The 21,703-nt window shown below is 46.3% G+C and overlaps 1 protein-coding gene across 5 annotated transcripts in view; it reads right to left on the bottom strand.

Annotated features, from left to right (window-relative positions):
• The window catches only part of ULK1 (unc-51 like autophagy activating kinase 1), an 83,501-nt gene that overhangs the window by 22,877 nt on the left and 38,921 nt on the right, over positions 1-21,703 (bottom strand). For 3 of the 5 annotated variants that reach the window (XM_075110870.1, XM_075110866.1, XM_075110871.1), the window contains 6 exons: positions 19,060-19,142; positions 14,429-14,479; positions 7,120-7,208; positions 4,878-5,043; positions 3,556-3,616; positions 3,130-3,219 (listed from right to left, as the gene is read on the bottom strand). In XM_075110870.1, the coding sequence (XP_074966971.1) occupies positions 3,130-3,219; positions 3,556-3,616; positions 4,878-5,043; positions 7,120-7,208; positions 14,429-14,479; positions 19,060-19,142 (540 nt within the window). The remainder of the gene's footprint in view (positions 1-3,129; positions 3,220-3,555; positions 3,617-4,877; positions 5,044-7,119; positions 7,209-14,428; positions 14,480-19,059; positions 19,143-21,703) is intronic. The other 2 variants (XM_075110867.1, XM_075110868.1) reach the window with 2 other exon arrangements.

The following is a 21,703-nucleotide window of genomic DNA, read 5'->3' as shown; positions in this document are numbered from 1 at the left end:
TCCGCAGTTGTCCTTGTTGTCAGTCAAGGACACGCGCCTGGGTCTGCCCGAGAAGCAGAGAATATCACTTCTTTGGGTCTAACGCTCAGAGTGGAAGTGTTTTACACAAGATGAAAGGAGATATCTAATTCAGCAAGAACATACATGTGTGCACAGGGGAAGAGAGAAGAGTTCGTGACTTATGTGGCAGCTCAAAGCATCCCATTACCAGAATTTATTTTTTGGGGAAGGTGTCAGTAGCACTCTGTGGTTTATGGTGACAGTGTTGAACAAAGCTGACCCGCAGGAATGTGTCTGCAGATCTCCACACTGTGCACAGAGATGCAACTCCATCACAAGATAATAACTGGAAGAGATCTTTCATTAAAGCTGAAAGACCAAAACATGATTCAGATTTCTTCGTTCCTCTCTCCTCATGTCTACTATTTTTTAAAATTAATATATATTCTTCCTTGTGTGCTCTTATTTCTTCCTCCAAGAGAACAGACTCTTAATCTGGAGTTTGTCTCTAAAAGGCAGCACGGAAGCCTTGATTCTCCACTGACATGCAATAAAATAAAGGCATTCAAGGTTTCCAATTGCTCGGTGGAAAGGTGAGGCTTTGGTGTCTTTGCCTTCCATCAGCATAAGACATGGTGTCAGACAGACGTAAAGCAAAGGGAACTTTAACCAAGAAATCTGACCATTATCATCAAACTTTGTACATACCCTGACTTTCAGGATACATTTCAAATGCTATCTCTTCCATCTGGCCAAAATCCTTTGGAGGAAAAGAAGTTCTCGGGTGAAAGGATCCTCCCTCTCCCCAAGAATGATATCAAGTCCTTACAGGAGCCAGGTTTCTCCACAAGGTGCTAGTTGCAAAAGCAAGCATCCAAGTGAGCTGACATACACTAAACCTGCTAATTGGCCTCAAGCCTCGAAGAATACAATTGACCATAAATTTGCAAAGACAAAGAGATAAAGCAGGGACAGGGAGTTTGACTACTTGGTGGTAATTAAAAGCTCTTTGAAAACGGTATTGAATCCATTGCTGTGGGATACATCCAAGGAGTTACCTTTCGTTAGACTTACTAAGCATTTTCAACAAGGAAGTGTTTTATAAAAAAAAGAAAAAAGATCATCTGTCAGCATATTTTAATTCTGCCTAGTCCTTACACTCTTAGTTAACAACAAGGAGAACTGCTTTAGCGTGTACTGTGATATCCTGAGGAAAACCCACTGCTGGCCACTCTAAAATAGCCTTTGCTTTTTGTCCTAGTTGGACTGCATCCAGCAATGCCTGCTCGCCTAGAGCCGCACATGAAAGGGAGAACCGCTGCTTGCAAGTGAGCGAGGACGGAGAGAGAATCAGGAGCCCTCTGCGCCAGCGAAGCCAAGGGCTGAACCAAGGGGCCTCGTGACATCTACAGCGAAGCACTGAAACCCGTGTTAGTAGTAAAGGCATACCTGGGAGGCACCAGTTCAAAGCGCTTTCAGGGGACAGATCATAGATCATGCTTTGCACTCTGGATTTGGAGTGACTGCTCCGATCTTTCAGTATTTATGTCTTATTCCCCATCCTGGACAGGGTAGGAAGTAACTTTTCAGTGTTTCTTTAAAGCCATAAGAAAGCGGGAAGTAGCGCTAGGTGCCACAGAAGCTGCTGGGAATGAGTAGGAAAGACAGCGAGAGGAGAAACATGTTTATATCGCAGCTGCTGGCATTGACTTGCCACCCTGTGAGCCAGCAGAATACGATGAGGTCAGTTTGGTGAAGACAGCAGTGAACAGTGAAAAGTAGGCAGCGTTTGTAGTCAGCTTCCATGAATTTCCACTCACTGCTGTCCAGAAACAAGGCCAAATCCTTTAATAAAGACTGATCCCCAGAATGCAAAGGAATCAGTTAAGGAATAAGCTGTTAAAAAGCTTAGCAGGCGATGGCATAAGAAGCCTCATGCAATTAAACTCCACACTGTGGTATGTGCTTGCCAATTAATCTGATCACGTCAGCAAGGCTTTGAGCTATAGTCTTCTCCTTTAAATTTGTATGCTTTGAGGCTATGTTTTGTCATTTTCTGGGCTCTGTTTATGTGACGACTGTGTTCAACACATAGCCTGGGACTACATTTTCTTCTTAAGAAAGATTTTAGGGTCATCCATCTCCCAGTGTGAAATCCCCTTCGACTGCCCTCCCCAACAGGTGCCACACTGACAGAGCAGAAGATGAAAGCTGTCCTGCTTCCCCAGTAGGCAAGAGCGAGACGGGAAGCAGCACCACCAGTTCCCTGTAAGCTAAGCACGTACCCTAAAGCTTCAAGCTCTAGAGTCCATGGTATCACCTTCCACAGACCATTAACGTCCTCTGAACACAAATGCATCAGGACCCGCTGGCAGTGCTGGGCAGCCAGTGCTGCTGTGTGTGGGCAGCTGTCACCTACAACATTTCTGAAGGCCAAAGCTGAGCTTACAGCAACTGGTTTAGTTGGAACTAAACTTACGACCGTGCCCGTTTGCACTTGTTACTCCTACTCCTGCATCCTCCATTAGTAAACAAGGCCCACATAGCAGCACTACTTTATACAGACAGAGCACAAAATGCTTTTTGGATCTTCAAGCAAACTACAAACAACTAAGTCGGCCCAGATCTGGCCTTCAACATAAGGGAGATGAGCAACACTCCTCCACATTTGCCCAGTAACTCAAGCCCACTGTCATTTCAGCCTTGGCTAAGCATTGTGCTCTAATTCACTGCATCAACTGAGGAACAAGGGTCTTTATCTGGAATACTCCCCGCCTCTGGAGGCTGAGCACAGAGGGGATGACTAGCACATGCATGCCAGTGGAGCACATTTACTTTCTGCTTGAGAAGAATCCCTGCCCCCCCAGGGAACAGAGTTAATTCCAGCCCTACTGCATTCTCTCCTAGCCCCTCCTGAGGGCCAGAAGAGGGAGAGGCAGGCTCTGTAGCTGGGACTGATCAGTGCCCAAGGCTGGGGAAGTTTCTCCTGGGTGTTTCCTGTTATCATTTAATTAAAGGAGAGATGTGGATCTTGCCCAGCACAACATCATCTGTAAAACCCCCTCCTGGAAGTCAGCGGGTGTTCAATTAATCAATGTTGCATAGTCACCACTGAACAGCCCTTCCTACCTGGACGGGCTAGGAGAACTGCTGTATGGGGGTGAAGGAGACGGTGTCCTTCCCTGGCTTTCCAAGCCTGCTGAAGTCACCAGAGAACTCCTGAAGAATGACAGAAAGAACCCAGCTGTTAGAGCCTGGGAACCAACCCTGCTCCCCCAAAACAAAGCACAGCAACAGAGCTGTGTCTGCCCAGCACCCTCTGCTGAGCGTAGGAGCCCTGGGGACTGCCATGCTGCCCCACATACGCTCCGGTAATTCAGGTGCCACATGCTGATGATCAAACTGAAAATGGTCGGAACCAGGCAGGTGACAGTTATCCCTGAAACAAAAGTTAACTCAGCAACATCTTCCCTCCCATCCACCAGGATCCCAGAAGTCCCTAATGCACGGTACGCTCCAGTGGCTAAACAATTTCAGGTGCCTTGGTGGTCTTACCCGCTGTACATCAGGCTGTCTTGGATTGGTTTCCCTCCTGCAGTCTCAGCAGTCAGATCACCTGAGGAACAAGGAAGTGCAGAAACAGATTAATTTTCTTAAAAATCTTTATATATTCAGAGCAACTACGATTTTGGGTAGAATTTCCTGCTCCTCCAAGACCTGCTGAGTCGCTTCTGAAGTCAGAAATACACGTGGGCTGAAGCTGATGTGGATGCTGCTGATCCTTATACCCTGAAGTTTTGGAAAATATAGGCTGAAATGAAGCCCTTTTGGAAGGGGCACAAAACCTGACAGAATCATTTAGGGGAACAGGTATATGCCTACTTGCTGCAGGCAATTAGCTGCTGTGTAAAAAGACGGGGGTACATATTGCCCATAGAGCTTTGAAAAATCTGCGTCTTAAGTGGCAAAAATCCAGGGCAGCCAAATGAGCTGGCAGCTGGATACAGAACACGGGAGTTTGTGCCTTTGCCAAAGCATCTCAACACTGGAAACATGACCAGTGCAAGACAAGTGTGTACTGGTCCCATCACTGTTCGCAAGAAAAATACAAGCAACACTGAGCTCCTCATCACAAAGACTGCACAGCAAAGACCTTTCACAGATTCCAGTTCCACTCGTCCAAATTCCTGTTTTAATACATGCAGTGCATCTGTGGGAGGAGGAATGACAGCATTTATCACTAAGTTCCAACTCAGCAAAGCATCATACATGGTCACGGCTGAACAATATCCTGCCGGTTAAGTAAGGACTCAAGTATGGACATACTTAGGCACGTGGCTGAACTGGGGCCTGGGCCTCTATGTACATATTTATTTTCAAGCAACTCCTATCAAAGTATGAACACATAGAGGTGCTAAAAAGAAATTCAGAATGTTTGAAGAAAAATCCATCATCTTTTAGTTTTTCTCAGGGATTTTTTCAAGTGTAAAAGCCAGTGTGCTAGCTGAAACCCTGTCTTGGACTGTGATGCTGAGTGAAACCGAAGACAGGATGACATGGGAACAAGCTTCTGTGAGAGAAAGACATTTTTCTGTGAGCCTACTTATCTTCTTTTTCCGGTTGGATTTCCAGGTTCAACCTCTTATTGAGGTCCCTGAGTAAGCTTTACTCTCAAATCCCATCTTTGAAGGTAATTACAAAATATCCGATGAAACTGGCCAGTGAGACAGATGTCTCGTCCAGCTTGAGAACAAAAACATTCTGGTTATTCAGTCAAACCAGACAGGTTTAATCACTCTTTCAACTTTCTAGTAACTATCCTTAACATCCACATCTCCCTCTGCTTAGAACGTCTGCATTTCCAGAAACCACCTTACTTGAGAACTGTGCTGGGACCATAACGAAGTCATCTGTGTCACAGGACGAATTCTTACTGCTGCTTCCAGCAGAGTCCTTAGATCCATGCAGAAAGCCGGGGGAATCCTGGGTAGGAGATGCCAGTGCCTTCTCCTGCAGCTGCTGCTGCATCTCTCCAAGGGACTGCTAATTCAAGAAGGAAACAAACACTGGCTTCAGCACAGTTACTCCATCATTCTCCTCGATCCTTTAAATTGAGCTGTACAAGGCTACAAAACAGCATTTTGCTGATAAACCAGGGCTGATAGTTTGCCAGAAGCAGCTGTCTAGTTAACTGAAAAGGAACAGCCTTTTACGTCCATGTCAGAACAGAGCACCTTTCGTTACACAAAACCTACTACCAGCATGTCTGATGCTCCTCAGATAAGGAAAATTCACTTGAGGTATTGCATCCCTCTGCTAAGGCTTTCTGGATCAGCCATGCATTTTCTATCAACGCAATTTAATGTGGCTGTGAAACAGAGAAGAGCTTTCAGATATAGTTTCAGTTGTTCCTTTGGGTTATGTTTTTTTATTTTGTTCTTAAAAATTAAACATCTGGTCTCACGCTTTCGCAGTAAGCGGCACTTGGGAACATGTACATAAGTGACCCTGCGCTTTCAGGACAGCCCTGTTTTGCTCTAGTGCTGATAAGGAGTTAAAGAAAGGCCTGAAGGAGGCTAAGTTTTCAATAGATGAACACCTCACAGCCATCAGAGGCAGGACAGACCCTAAAAAGTCCCATTTTCCCACTTTCTTCAGCCAAATGATGAACAGCCCCACAATCTTCATGTTTTGCAGACAGATGGAAGAGGCCGGATGGGTTAAGAAAGCTTTAAGACAGCTGAGCTACCCATGGAGCAGATCCGCCTTTATCCTAATGCATTTTTAGGCTGAGAAGGACTTGAATCAGCTTTCACTTGGGCCCTATTAAGGCCTTGTACACCCTCCAAAGACTCTCCTGCAGTACCAGTGGACACTCTCTCTCACTGTATATGCAGTACCTGCAAGCAGAAGGAATTTTCCAGCTGTCAAAGTTGCCTCTTTTCCACCCAACCTGCTAGCTCTGCACTGCAGACACGGCATTTTTCACATGCTGAGCCAGCACACCTCCATCAGCAGAACTTCACAGTGCAGAGTGGGACCAGTGCAGTATGCTTCTAACACGGGACCACCCTCCCAGTCTGGCAGTGAGTCTGTACCATCCCTGACCTTCCCAAACCAGGAAAGCTCAGGGGAGAGAACCTGTTTTTCACACTATCTACCCATTCCTTGAGTCTTACAGTCAGGAGGGCCTCAGCCAGCAGCCCTCTCCCTGGGGCTGCAGGGGGTAAGAAGCTCTCAGGGATGCAGTTACACGATATTCAGAGAGCAGACCTCTCCTTTCTGTCCAGCCCACATCATGAACACCTACATCAACTTCAGCCTTTCCCACACCAGGCTGAAACGCCTCGGCCCAAGAAAACTCAAAGAAAGAAAAAAAGCAGTAATACCAGGAAGGAAAAAATTCAGTCCTTCTCCCTTCCCGTAGCCATCACACCACCAGCATTCCTGAGTTCAAAGTCAGAAGGCAGCTTTCACCAAGAGCCTCTGAAAACAAGCTGTCAGTTCAGTGAGCTGGAGGAATGTCAGTTCACTAGCCAGTTAATATTCGGCCCTCCAGAATAGTTTTCATCATTTCAGGTAACCAGAGAGAAAACCCATCAGCTCAGATCATCTCTCACGAGACCACCGGACTGTGGCAGGTCTGGTCTGAGCAAAGGGCTTTGCTGAACGGCCCTCTTTGGCGCCGGGGAATGCTGGTCAGAAAGGAGGAGGGTCACCCTACAAAGAAGGGTGAACGGGCTGTCAAGCTGCAGAGGCTTCGTGTGAGAATAGAGAACTTGCAGTGCTCTACCCTGAATTAGTGACCGGTTTTTTGGTTCCAAGGAGCTTTCTGTCTCTGCCAAGACAAGTTAGTGTCATTAATACCAACTTCTTTCACAAAGGCTTTTCATACAACAGGCAACAGCACATTGAAATATTTCTTGTCGAGACAAAAGCAACTTCAGGATCCAAACTCTAAACAGACTGGAAAATACAGTGACCCAAACCCAGGCGTTTTGGTGAACACCCAAGACGTTTCGTGGCTTGCAGCAGAAGACAACAAAAGCAGAGACCTCGTTTCAGAGAGGCAAGCGGGGAGACTTAACACAAGCAGCACTACTTCTGAGCTGTACTTACGGGAGGTGATGCCAGGTGGGAAGTAGAAGAGCTGCTGGAGGAACTACCAGAGCCTGAACTGGGATAAGAAGGCATTGGCACAGAAGCAGCTGAAAACAGCAAAAGACAAAAACAAAAGAAGCTGTCAAACTAAGATTAAATAAAAGTCTAAATTAGATTAAGATTAAATAAATAGAAGGTCTTTTTCATCTTTTCCCATCAGGTTTATCTCATGCGCCATCATGGATCTCACATATCAGATAAGGCCAATTAAAGGAGAACAAAAGAAAAATTAGCATTCTGTTCAGTTATGATTTGCATCCATCCCACCCTCTGCACGTTATTTCAGAGCTATAAATCTTGGGGTGGAAGGTCTCAGAACACCCAACCAAGGCCAGCTGTCCACCCGACAGCTGACCTACACACGTAGCAAGGTGGTTTCTGCCCTAAAGACCCTCCAAAGCACCTCTGCAAATGAAGGGGAAGATAAACAGAAGAGTGGACTGAGTTACTCATGTCCGGGGCAGAGGTTAGAAGCTAAACCATACCCGCATAGTTTCTGCTTCATCAGACCTTGCAGCTTAGCACACACACATCAAATGCTGGGAGGTCTGTGCTAAGCTAAACACAGGCCTCCTCAAGCCCTGAGTGCTTGCTGCCCAAACAGTCACTTGGGCATCCCAGGCCACATGCTATTAAAAAACCCGAATCCACAGAATTAATAATTCCACAAGGAAATAGTTCCTTGCTTCTTACACCTCAACACGCTCTCCCTCAGTCACTTTGGCAAGTTAAAGAGGTTTTGTTTAGTTAATCTCTCTGTACAGAAATTGTTCCACAGCACAGGCTGTTCTTGCATCCTTTCCTTTTACATTTCATTGTTCAATATCAGAACTGCCCATTTTATGCAATTCATTGTTGAACTGGCTTTTGTAACTCTCACAGAGGCATAAAGCTCACACTGAAAAGGACTAGTTAGCATTGACCTTCAGGCAGAAGAGATAATTACGGCATCACAGGAGAAAAGAACGTTTAACTCCAGTGACTTATGCAAGTGAGGTTCAGTAAATAACTTAGAAGAGCTCAGCTCAGCTGAGGCAGCAGACAAGTCAAAGGTAACGCTGGCTCTTTAACAGACTTTGAATTATTTAGTGGCTCAAATTGCCCAGCCCACCCGCACACCGAACAGTGCGCAAGTTACAGAGGAGTCCCGACATCCTCACGTCAAGGTAGTCTGAAGTCAGGTTTTACTCTGCAATCATTTTGGTATTTGAATGACTTAAGACAGAGATCAGAGGCAATGCTTAAGTGGGGAGAGGAACTTTGCTTCTCTTCCACTGTGCTGGCAGAGAATTAGCGCCTTGTATCAGATTTCTGCCTTTACAGGGTCTGTGCTAATGACTCCGCACTTAATACGAGGAAGGTTAATAACACCTAGAAGAAGAATGCTTGTGTTTGAAGTAAAACTACCTCTGTCATTAACAACATTAGATACTACAGAGTACTTACTCTATTCAGCCAGCTAGAAAAGTAAAAGTACATCTCTCTGCAATTAACTGTTGAAACAGTATTCTAATGGGAAAATATGCCTTTTAATATACAGCTTTAAGAAGTCTTCCCATGGAACCTATCAAAGGAGGTTAAAGGATGACTGGACCAGTGTCTCCTAGCACAAAGAAAGCAATCACTGAGATGCTGAATCCCTCAGCCTGAGAGACGTAACAAGATCCAACAACACGAAAATGAAGCCAAAGAAGTGTAGACTCAAAATATACGTTTTAACCTAAGTAATCAAGTACCGTAACAGTTTAACCAGGGTCACAGTGATCTCCTCTGCCCTTTGCTAACATTAACAAAAGCCAAGTGTTTTTCTGAAGAGGATAAGTTATACTGCAAAGAGGGATTGATTGAGCAGAGTCCCGGGGCTTGTGCAATAGGAAGCTGTAGCGGGATGGCCGCGGGGGGCCTGCGGGCAGTGACACGTGCAGACGCCTCCCCGTCTTGTGCTGGGCCATGCTGGCAGCGCTCACTCTGCCAGCAGTGTCAGGGTTAGGTCCATAATGAAACAGATCTTTCCAAAGCTTTGTGAGAGGCTACTTTTTAGCCTCTACATCTATTCTACACTTGATTTTGTGCCCTTGATGGACTGTGCTGTTAAAATGCACCGCCCTGGCTCCAGTAAAGGAGCAAGGACAGCAGTACCCCGATGATGGGTATTCGGGGAGGTCGGGCAGGGGCTTGGCACAGAGAGCTACACCGCCTACACCCCATATGCTCTTCCAGCAGAGCTGGTTCCCACTCCCCACGCTCAGGGAACACACACAGAGGTCTGAGAACTTGCCTGTAAAACGGAGAGCTCTGTCCTGCCTGCACCACACTGCTTTGATCTCCGCGATCTTCCCACAGAGCCTGCAGAGCAATCCCTGCTACCTTCCCTATGTATTTGATAGCAGAAGTCTGAGATGGGGAAAAAAGGTCTCCCCATTTTTACCCTTCCAACTGTTACAGAACAGTTCACCCCTGCACAGACAGACCTTCCTATAATGGAAAGGCACTTTTAAGGAAAGGTAAGCCATTTCTGAACTGTGTCCACAGGTGCTTGCTGCAAGACTTGCATCACCATGCATTTTTCCTGGAATTCATATTTTTGTTAGAATCATTTCAGTTCTCCCTCAAGGTCCCCTTTGCTCTATTTTTGTTCTGTGTTTATTATTGATTTAAACCTGGCTTGAATTGAGACTTTTCTATTTTTGCCTATTTGCTTTGGACAGCTTTCCGTTAATCTAGGAAGACAGACAAGCAGGCAGGCTTTGCCACTATCATCTGAAACTCAAGGTAAAACTCTATCTGCATGAAGCATACCTTTAGATACAGCCTCTATTAATCACTGTTCTCACTTAAATCCCTGTAAACTCCCTAAATTCACCCTGTAACACTGTGAGGTTCAACTCAAGCAGCCCTGACACTAAAAATGGGCTATTCACGCATGTAGAAGCACAAGGTTTGTCTCTGACATACCCCCTCTGACCACCATATCCCTGCTGGTGCATTTTTCAGCGTCAGCCACGCAGGACAGCTTGAAAGCTAGACGCTTGCTTCCGTCCCCACACACCCAGGCACTCCCAGCTTAAAATTAAAAAGGGTGCAAACACTTGGCTCATCATGTTTTCAGCTCAAGTCTGAATGCGGGGAACGTTAACAGGACTTGTAGGCCCCCACCCAAATCCAAAAATTGCTGGATTGTAATTGTAATGTAAATAAGTCTGTTTTCATAATTGTCCTCTCCAACTTGTTCCAGCAACAAAACAGTCATCCTGTACGTTGTGTAACCAGTGCCAACTGGTTTCAGAATGGGAGAGCTGGTAGCCGTAAGGGCAAGCCTCTGCTCCAGATGTGTGGATCTTGATACTGGATCCTACACCTGCAGAAATCACTGCTGACAAATCATCCTACCAGGCACTTGGTTGTCCTAAAAATACCCAAGCTTCAGGCTTTATAAAAAAAAGCTTGATTTGGAATCCAATTTTCACACAGGCTGGAGAGATGCATTTTTCTGATTATCTGGATTCTATCAAAACCAGTCATCAAAAAGTTACTTAATTGCAGTCTCTGACAAGGCAATACTTTTGAGTGCAAAAACTGAAAGGACTTGCCCAAAGAAGCAGCTGCTTTGTAGCATTAAAAAGTTTGCACCATTAAAATCTTCTATACGCAAAAGTGATGGTGATTTTTTTGCTAGTTTTTACTCAAATGTTTAATGTACAATAAGATTTTAAAGATGGTCAAAGTCAAGTTAAGCCTGACAGATATTCCAGACACTGGTCCACCCGTACCCTTCTGAACCATAGCTGCTCATGTTTCACGGTCTCTTAACTCAGAGTAAAGGAGGTTCCAGCTTACCATTCATTAAAGGTAGGAGCAAAAAAACCTCCAGAATTCTGCACGGGTACCAATTACAATGTGTTTACTGAGAGAAAAGACTTGCACAAGCATCTAATTATGCCTTCTCATGCATAACACTGCCCCATGCCATATGCTGATTAGACGTGGCTACAGACAGACGACATTCTGACTAGACACAGGATTTTCAAGACTTTATTAATAAATTTTTACACATCTGAAGTACATGCTTAGTCACAGGTACAAACCCCACAATATAAAATAAAATATAAACAAAACAAAGTACACATTTTGGTTAAAGCCCAGTGCCCCAAACCCACTCTCCAGGCTAAAGCCTGTGGCAGACAGAGCTTTGCAGTAGACCCTGGATGGCAGCAGACCTAGGTCCTTGCCTCGCTAAAGCAGCAAGTGGAGGAGCGACATGGGAACAACCATCCCTCGAACACGCAGTGGAGAGGATGACCTTGTCAGAAATGTCGTATTTAAAGATTTTTGGCAGAAATGTTGATTTTGTTGAAGTGTCTTGAAAAGCACGCAAATTCATTTAAACAAGGGGGACCCCCTGCCTTGGCAACTTCAGAATTACCCACTTAGAAAATTATCCACATTTGAGGATTCCCCAGTTCTTCAGAATTCCAAAATTATGTTATATTTAAGAAAAGTTTCTTTACAATTCCATGAGATGGTGTACTAACATATCCACACGGAACGAAGAGCCCACGGCTTTCGCTTTATTTTTAATCATTGGGTGACCAGACCTGAAGCAGCCTTGACAAGGTTCAGGGGTGATGTGCTCAGCCCCATGTGCCGGTGGCAGCTCTCCTGCTCTGCCCCTGCCACCTGAGGGCAGATTTGCCTGCAGGGGTACAGAGACCGCCGCGCTCTGCTCAGGCTACAAAATGTTCTCATACGGAAAGGAGGCGTCTCACCTTGAGATTGCTTTGGGACCTGAAGAGATGCATGATTGCCTGCGCCTGCAGTGCAGGTGCCTCTGAACTGGAAGGTCCTTTAGGCAAAGGTTGCACAGTGGGTCCCTGAGCTTAGCTGAGTTCTCAGTGTGTTCATCACACAACAGATACTACTCTAAAACACAGATGCCGGAAAGATCATCCAACGAACCCTAAGAGAAACATGCACACTCGAATGTGAGTTACTTAGTCCTGCTTCCACCAAAGTCAGTGGTCGCCCAATTGCCTGCTCCCAAGGAGAGCAAAAACACGAGGACATGCTGTCCCTTCCCCAGTTCTCCGCTGCAGGCCCGAGGACTCTAATTCATTCTGAGCATGACCACCATGATTCAGATGCAGCTGTATCTCTTCTCTTTGATACCTCCTACACTCATGATGCTGAGCCACATGTTGAGATGAAGTAGCACACTAAACTTTTGGACTCATCTTAGCTCTGCATGCACAGCCAGAGAAGCTATCCCCTGAGCAACTGCAGCCTTGCTAAGCCTTCCACTTCAGCTAAAACTCTGCGGTTGTTAAGCGTGCTACCCCATTAAGCAGCGTTCCATACATCTCAGGTGAGTTTTTCTTATTGAGATCACCATAACCCAGACCTTTGCTGACACACTGGCTCTTCTCTCACCTATTCAGAAATCGAAAGGACCACCATTCCCACATGCAGCCTTCTTCATCCAGGCTCTTCACTGCACTTCCCAGAGGCCTTCATCCATCACAGCCATCCAGCAGTAGCAGAGACCTCCACAGCAGACTACAAGAACCATTTTCTTTGCTCACAGATTTCCATGCACAAAAACTCAAAGACCTCCAGCAAGGGGGAGATATTTCTCCCCTCATACTTCAAAACCAGTAGTTGTTTCTCCTGCCTGGAGAGGACTCTAGGCTGTGGATGTATGTCCAGAGGTGGGGACCAGCAGGGCAGCAGAGAGGTCTGGAGTTCGTATAGTCCTTACGTGCCTGTAAAGGTGCTCTTTTTACTGGCCCTTGACCCTGCACCATTAACTTTGGTGTGGCTCGGGGCAAAGGTTGAGCTGCAGCCCGCTGCTCATAATGGTGCTTCTGGTTCCTGCACAGCAAACACGCAGATGTTGGAAACTGAGGCCAAGTCAGGAGAACCCTCTCCTGTTTGCAAGGGCTTTTCTCTTCCCCTGGCCAATGAAGCAACGGAACTACCAGAGGAGGTAAGAGATGAGCTGGTGGGCACGCAAGAATGTCCTGAGGGGGTCTGCCCACAGAGGGATCAGACTTTGAAGGGCTTTTTCCACACAGCAGTGGTATGGCAGGTGCTGAGAGGTGAGCTGGCTTGGGAGCAGTCCTACACGGGCAGAGTCCTTTCCTGCCTGCAGAGCAGTCCTGTTTTACAGGACTCGCCCCACATCTTGCTGGTGCAGATGGCGATAAGGGCCTGGCTGGCTTGCAAGCTCCCCTAAACCAGAAGCGTCTTTTCTTGCCTGCAGGATGGTCACCTAAGTACACAGTTAAAATCTGTATCAGGAACAACTGAGAAGTCCTGCTCTGGAACCAGGAAAGCAAGAGACTGCCGGGAGCGATGTGGACACCAGACAAGGGGTGTCCACCCATGGCATACATCCAAGAGGGGCTTCGTGTTCAGAAAGCATTGGACATGCTTCCCCCGAAACTTCCAGCCCTTGCATTGGGCATCCCAAGTCAGTCACTGATGAAAACTCTTGGCTCTATCATGTATTCAGGAGATTAAAGGCCCAGGAGAATCCTTCCAGAAGGCAACAACCATACACAATTCCACTAAACCAAGTCTCTTGGCCAGAGGACTATTACATCCCTTACACTAGAAGCAATTCTGAATTGTTTTCCTCTGAAAACAAACATCTGAATCATAGTACATGTGGTTGGAAAGTTTCAAAAGTTTTGAATTATAAGAGGAAAGAACGAACTTTCAATGGAAATCTGTCTTTGTTTTGGACATTTCTCACAGAACAGCCAAATTTATTCCTTCTAAAACTACATTTATCAAGAATTTGGAGATAAATTCTGAAACAAGATTTGGTAACCAGAGCCTGCCATTTGGCACAGCCAGCCTAGGGAACCACCTGGCAAGCAGGGCCGAGAGTGCCAGTTTCCACCATTCGCTATCCTGAGTTGTCCTACAGACATGGATGAAAAGCAAGATCATGCTGCACAGCCCTTCTTTCCTACAAGCTTCCCCACTGGCCAAGCGCTTCATACAAAGCAGCTGAATATATTTCAAAGCTACATTTACTTCTGCTTCATGTTTCTAAACAGCCCTCTCATCATCCTTTGAAGATAACTCAGCAAAATTAAATCCAGATTTTGCCATCAAACTGTAAGTGACACAGTAACAAACACTGAACCCCTACCTAAATAACTAAGGAAATATAAAGCAGTCTTTTTCTTTCCTTTTGAACTAGCAGCAATGGAAGTCATGTCATGGTTCAAAGAGTTGTAATCAAAAATGCAACACTTACATTTTTTCATAGAGGCACTTGCATCCAGGAAAGGGTGATGGAAAAATTCATCTGGAAAAAAAATCAAGAACAATGACTCAGTGAAAGGAAATGACTGTAAGACGTTTACAAAGCAGTTAAAGCATAGCGAGTTACAGTATTTTACAGTAATTTTTCCACCCAATCTAGTCAACCATGGAAGCTGCCTGACTGCGGTTGCGTACAGTAGCAGTCAAGAACACAGACTGGGGACTGGATGCAGGACCTACTCACAAAAAAGGATGGGAAGTTATTTGCAACCAGGGATTGCCGCGTAAGCATGGGAAAAGAAAAAGCGGCTCATCTGCTACCAGCCACCTCTGCAAAATCAGCTGGGCAGGCAGAGAAGGGAAATCAGCTGGGGCAACTGCATGAATGAAGAAAGGCAGAAAACAATCTTTGCCAAAATCAAGGCCAGACTTGAGGATTTGAACCTTGGGACTCACCACCAGTATTAATGGATTTTTCCTCCCTCACAGGGCATTGAAGAACTCAGTAAGGTTTTGCTGCAAGCTGCAACCCTGGGCTACTGGGCTACTAAATTAATAGTTAATGCTCCTCTGTGTTGCAACAGCTCTCACACTTGCAGGAACAGGAATCGGTTATTGAGGGCCAGATAGTGTGACTATGTCAAGACCTGGCATGGTCATGTCTCTGCACACGCATCAAAAGCTCCTATCAGCCAGAAGGGAGAAATCCTAAGGTGCAAAGCAGCACTGAAAGACAAAGTCCCATGCTGATCAGGATGGCAAGTCACCCTAACTGCAGGGATCCAGGGGAGCTACATTTAATCACACTGCACCGCCGCTCATTCCACACAAAAGGAATGATGGACAAAGGGACTTCCACTGAATGATCTTCCATCACACACAGACCCGAACCCATCGTGCACTGAAGGCATAAACACATTTTCTAAAAAGCCACCATAGAACTACAGCCCAGAACTCCCTTCCTTTCACACCAGACACAACTGATGCTTTCTTCACTCATCACAGGAGGATATTCTACAGATCCAGGCCAAGAAAAGCTTCTGTCCCAGCTTGCTGGGGACCTTCTACACATTTGCCTGTCCTCACAACTAGCCACCTCTCCTAACTCCTCCACCTCTGATCCACTGCACCTCTGTGCTGAGTCTTATCCTATCACTATCAGCAACTCAGCCTTTCAGGAGCTGTAGTCATGGATCAACATCAATTATTTGGCTAATTGCAGGCAGTTCAACTTGTTTTCCCGGCAGGGATTTCCTGTTGCAACACCCAAGGTTTTCAAACTTCTGCTTTCTGTAAACAGCTCCTCTTTGACCAGTGAGCTTTCCAGAAAGCAGCAACTGCATTTTTTTGTTTGTCTGCTTTTTAAACTTAAAACAATCCCTCCCTCCGCAGCCCCTCCTTGCCACTGCCGTGTCAGGCTCCTGCAGCTGGAGTGCACTGGCCTGGAGCTCAGCACAAACAAAGTGATGGAAGTCTCTGGCAGGGAAAGCTGGAATCTCACAGATTAGATCTGCTGTGGATGAAGAAGGCCCCTATCCTGCCGGGAGCTTTTCAGCTACTGGAGTTTCCTGCTTCTTCTTCAGCCTCCTCTAGACAGTGCCATCCCTCAGCTAAGCTGATGCAACTGAGGGAGTGGAAATGACGATTTCTTTCATTTTTCACCCTCTCCCCTCCAAACTACTTATTAGTTGTGCTTGCAAAGCAAAATTTGACAACCCTGCTTGTAATCATCAGCAGGAAACTTGCAACTTGAAACCCTTCTGGCTTTCCTCTAGATAATCTTGAGATTGCAAAGACCATCAGTTCCTGGTGGAAGAGCAGCTGAGACACACACAACAAATAAATAAAGTTTCAAACGTATGTGTTGCTGCTGTGTGAATCAACTGAAGTCCGGGGGAGCTCCATGGAGGCACCACGCACATCTCTAGGTGGACTAGGGAGGGCCTCAGGGAACAAGAGGCAGCAGGACACGCTGCTCCGCTGGGGAGAGTGGCTCAGGAATCAGCCCTGACCCAGCAGCACACATGAATCCTCACCTTACAGGGCATAGGAGGGTGAAGGAACAGCAACCAAAGGCACCGACCATCAGCCAAAGTAGACCTTTTATCAATAGCGTAGGTGAAGAGAGCAGCCTACGGTTAGTTTGCCAGTAGGAGGACACAGCATTTGTCTACTGGGAGCCATCCAAGGTAAGGGCAAGATCTGCCTCAGGCAGGATCTGGAGCTGTGGGACATGATCAGTTTGTGCACAGCTGGGCACAGGGAACCACTCTCATTTCAGAATTGCTACCATTTTGGCAAGGGGCATCACCTGGAGGTCTCCTGAGCTGACACTCTAAGGAAAGGAAGCAGGGTCCATTCAGTAGGTGTAGGTCAGAGAGTCTCCAAGCCCTCAGGGACATGGAGGAGCTTAAGACTGAGCACCAGCAGACAGTGGGGGAAAGGAACAGTTGTGTCACAAGCAGGAAGGAAGCTCAGATGCTTCAGCAGACAGTCGGAGGAGAGGAGGCAGAGGTGGATGAGACCAAGAACACAACTGGATACTGAGGAAGTGTATTGGTCGAAATAAATCATGGCTCTCATACTTGCTTTCCTCTCAACTGACACTAGATATTAGAATACGGCATGGGATGCCACACAGCCACCGAAATCGGCCTTTCATAAAGCAAAAACAATATCTCAAATACAGGTTTCTGTACAGAATAAATTCATAAACCCTCCGTGAGAAACAATTACATCTTACAAGGATGCACCGATTTGTAGAGAAAAGGATCCCATGTGTGATTAAGGGCAGCCAACAATCTCTCTGCAGCAAGATGTGCTGTAACTGCTGTCCTGAGTGAAATCTAAGTATATTATATCAAATTTCCAAGTGTTAGACACTGACTCACGCAGTCTACTCCCAAGAGGTAGAAAAACAGCTTATAGGGGGGCTAAAAAGGTTTACCAGACTCAAATTCTGACAGCAGGGAAACAGAAACCTCAGATATTTTATTTTGAAATGCACAGCAGCATGATAGAAGCGGTAGAGGTGAACAGCCCAGACAGAAGATCTGCAGGGAATAATACTGAAAGGTGCTTATATCCAAGTCAGTCTGTCAGAAGCTTCAACAACTCCCTTTTCAAAAGGCTTAATTTCCTCACTTCTGCACCCAAGTAACCAGTAGTCCTTTGCAGTCAGCACTGGATAACTGATAGGCCTCAGTTAATCCACACGCTTGCTTCACCCAGGTGACACTGTCCCCAGAACGGCTTTCCTGGTATCTCTAATCCAAAAGAGTAACAGAGGCTGCAGAACAATTTCTCTTCATCAACTAACATGCTACCCAGGAGGAAACAATCCACCTGAGCAGATAATCAACAAAAACACAGCAGAAAACCAACGCCCGAGGGTAGAAATATCAAACCCTTTTACCCCAAGCCTGACTAAAAATCAATATCCTGAAAACACAGAGCAGCACACTTTATTTTCAGGTGAAAAAGGAAACATCTGTGCAAAAAGCAGAATGCTCTATGACTTGGTGTGGTAGTGCCCACCTGATACTTAACACAAATCCATGGGCTTTGCTCCCACAGCCTTGTTTCAGGAAAACCACTTCAACGGGCTTGCCCAGCACAAAACCTTATTCAAACACAGAGGCTGAGGGGCAAAGCCACCCTTTCCACCAGCCGCACTGGCCCATGGAAGCGAAGCTGCTCCCCGCACTCAGAGGCGACACCACCAGCACCAACTTCCTTGGTGACACAGAGCATTCACATCCTGATTTTCACCTGAGACAGTCTAGACTATCTCTGCCCAAGGAGAAGGGTGAGGTGGGGGAAAGAGTATAAGACCTCAGAGCTGCCTTTAGATGACCTGGTCCTTTCAGGGGCTCTAGGAAAGGTTCCATCTCTGCCTGCTTTGCTCTAGGTCATGGCTTCACTAAGAAGCTCTTCAGACCCTGGCTCAGCTAGACACATCTGGAAGAGGCTGCTAAACCCAAAAGTGCCTCGCACATAATGATCGTTCTCAGTTTAGAATGAATTAAGACATTAAGAAAGAAGTAAATCTTCATGCCAGCCAGGTCAGGAGACTGAGACACAGGCCTACAGGGAGAGCCAAGAGACTGCCAGCTCAAGCCCTGATGAGAACCAAGGCATCCTTCCACAGAAACCTGGGGAAGGAGTGAAGGGTCTGCAAGCAGCTACAGTCTCCTGGATTGGATCACTGCAGATTCTGAGAAAGGGAGGGTATTGACTGAATAGTTCATTAAATGGGTGCAGCTTGCAGCTTTGGGAAGGAGCTATGAAGAGAAAGAACATGGGTACACAAGATACACGTTTCACCTGGTAGCATACTTAACAAAAGTTCAGAGAGATTATAAAAGCAGACGCCAGGAGAGGGAATTTGAGTAAGAAACATTTGCTGAAGGTATGCCAAATCTCTGAGTTTACAAGACTAGTGGAATCAGCACTGACCTTTCCAGCACACATACTAAAAACCCCAAGATTATGCAGTCTTCTAGGCACAGGTAAAACTCAGGTGTCTGGAAGATGCTTCTAGCACCAGGAGGTTTGTACAATGCCATGGCACAAAAGACACCACAAACAGGCAGCAGAACTAAAACTGAAAGGAGATCTTACCGAAGTCCATGCGGTCCTTATGATTACGCTGCAAAAGGCCCAGCAGCAGCTGCCTCAGGTGGCTTGACGTCTCCCTGGGGATGCTAGGATTGAAAACAAAAGCAAAATAAGAGATACTTGCAGCCTACTTAAATTACTTTTACATATTCAAGAAGGCAACCTGCAAATGCAAACTCACTCTGTGCCTGCTGGGCTAGGAACACAAGAGGCGGCCACTGGAGAGAGGCTGAACAGGAACATCTCTGTTTGCATCTGTTTGGCTTTTACTCCCCATTATCACTGTCAGGGCTACAGCAAGTCTAGCTCTAGCAGCCTCTCCCATGAGCACCTGCAGATCCTTCCCTTCCACAGTGGTGCCAATGTCATCCCTCTGTAAGTCCATTCAACATACAACACTTTGCACACAATAAATAAATTCTCTTGTACTTGCTCTATTGGGAATAAGGTCATTAAAAAGAAGCAGTTACTAAGGGGAAGCTTCCAATTAAGACACCAGTGGTTGAAATGTATCAGCAATTACTACCATTTTATTAAGGCACTTCTTTTTCAGTGCAGTTTATGTAAGACTAGCAAGTGACCTTTGTCTATTTGCTTCCTTGATATACAGCATTTATTAATCGAAGGCCACTAAGATGTGAGCAACTGCCAGCTGAGCAAGCTAAAATTAGTGCAGCTATTACCCCACTTTCCAGTACGGCTAGGAAGAAAATATTCTTTTCAAAGGCATCACAGCACAAAAGAGCTTGTAAATCATTGCACTCTCCCTCACCCCACAAGCAGATGGGGGAGATGCCAGGGCGCCTCTTCACAACCCCAGTAGATTGTGAGAAGCAGGGAATAAATGAGCAGATCAAGGCAGGGAAAGCAGAGTTTGGCTCTTGCTAAGTGGATTCAGCTCTGCTGACTTTCCTCTGTAACCAGAAGCACTGTTAGGGGCTGCAGCAGCCAGGGCCTGCCCGCAGCCAGAGCACAGCTCTCCAAATGAAGCGTAGGTGGCTCCAACTCCTTTCAGTACTGACTGTTTATCACGGTCGTGGCCAGCATGGCTCCCACGGTCTGCCAGGCTTTCCCCTCTGCCCATGCATGGGTCAGCTGGGGTAATGGCATGTGTGCTCAGCACAGTAATTTTAACTACGCAGAGCCCAAGCCTGCTCAGTAGCACAGCACGTGGCTCGCTCGGGCAGGGCTCGGCTTTGCTGGGCTGGCATCACTCACCACCTCGAAGCCAAGCCCAGCTGATCCTGGGAGAAACAACCCTCCCTGCACCATTTCTACCACCTCCACCCCAACACAAACATGATAAAAAAAAAAAAAAAGAAGCTGGGACATAAAATGCTGCAGGGAAGAGAGGTGCTAGCTAGCACTAACAGACTCTTGTTCAGTGAAACTAGAGACATGAGGCAAGGTGTGTATTTATAGGTTTCAGTACTACCCAGTTATTTTTCAGTGAAGCCCTAGGCCTTGCTGGCACAGGAATTTGAGCCCAGCAGTTCCTAGAACAGAGAACGATGGCAAGCATCCCTCATCCTTGTTTGTACTGGAGGAGCTGCTTTTCCGTCCCTGACACCAAAATGGTTTCGTGCACCTCCCCAAGCTGACAAAGGAAGAGGCCACCAGGACTCCAGAAGGGTTGCAGTTAACCTGGGAATCAGTTTGAGCCAAGAAAAAACCACACCCTCTTGTCATAAAAAGGTGTGCCTTAAAAGCACACTGCATAACGGAATAACCCACAGCTAGCAGAGCCTCACAAAAAATACATTAGTGCTGGAGACCTGCAGTCCTCCGGTGTTATTGCCATAATTTATTTATCCATGACACAAAGCTCTCATCCTAAATGAGTCCATTTCCCAGCAACGACTTTAGCTTTTGTATGGTTTTTAAAGCCAAAAAACAGGAAGGTCAAGTAGTAGACCTCAGATGTCACAACGCAGACTGAGGACGGTGCAGATTAACAGCCGGTTTGCCTCCTCTTATCTCTTGCATCTGAAACATCAAGCTTTGCTACACTACCCGACAGTATTATTTCCAAGGCCATCTCTTAAACATAAGTAACAAAACTGCCTCCTTCCCCGCCAGGATCTAGACTATACTTTGCTGTGCAAATCAGCACGGCAAATGTTAGTTATTTAGATCAGCGCTATTAAAACTGTGAGGCCTTTGGGCTTGCTCCTACTGACATGGGCTCCCCACCTCAGAATGGCATTTCACCTGTCAGCAACAGCACCAGCCCAGCAGGCAGAGACCGCTGGTGAGCCTTTAATAAGCTTTTTTGCTCCACCCCATTCCCAAGCCAAAAACACACCACTTTCTGTGGTGATGCCGGGGAGGTGGGTGCCAGCCTGCCTAGCCCCGAGGAGAACGAAGCCAAATCCTGGCACTGCTGCAGTCTGAGAAGGAGGTCTCTGGAGTGGTTTTGTGTTTCATCCTGTGTTGGCAGGGCTGGTGGAGGCAGTTTATTCATGTTTACTCAGGAAATAGCACAGATTGCGGCTCACATTAAAGAGAAACTAACTTTGGAAAGCAGGGAACCAGCATTTACACAAAGGCTGCTTCTCATCAGACTTCTCCAGAGAAAGAAAACAAGGGGCTTGATCTAAGTTTTGGAGAAATGTGGTAGTTAAAAAAAAGCAGGGATGAGTGAAAG

This window comes from Phalacrocorax aristotelis, chromosome 15, assembly GCF_949628215.1.
Source record: "Phalacrocorax aristotelis chromosome 15, bGulAri2.1, whole genome shotgun sequence".
NCBI lineage: Eukaryota > Metazoa > Chordata > Aves > Suliformes > Phalacrocoracidae > Phalacrocorax > Phalacrocorax aristotelis.
This window is presented reverse-complemented; position numbering and strand designations above follow the sequence as displayed.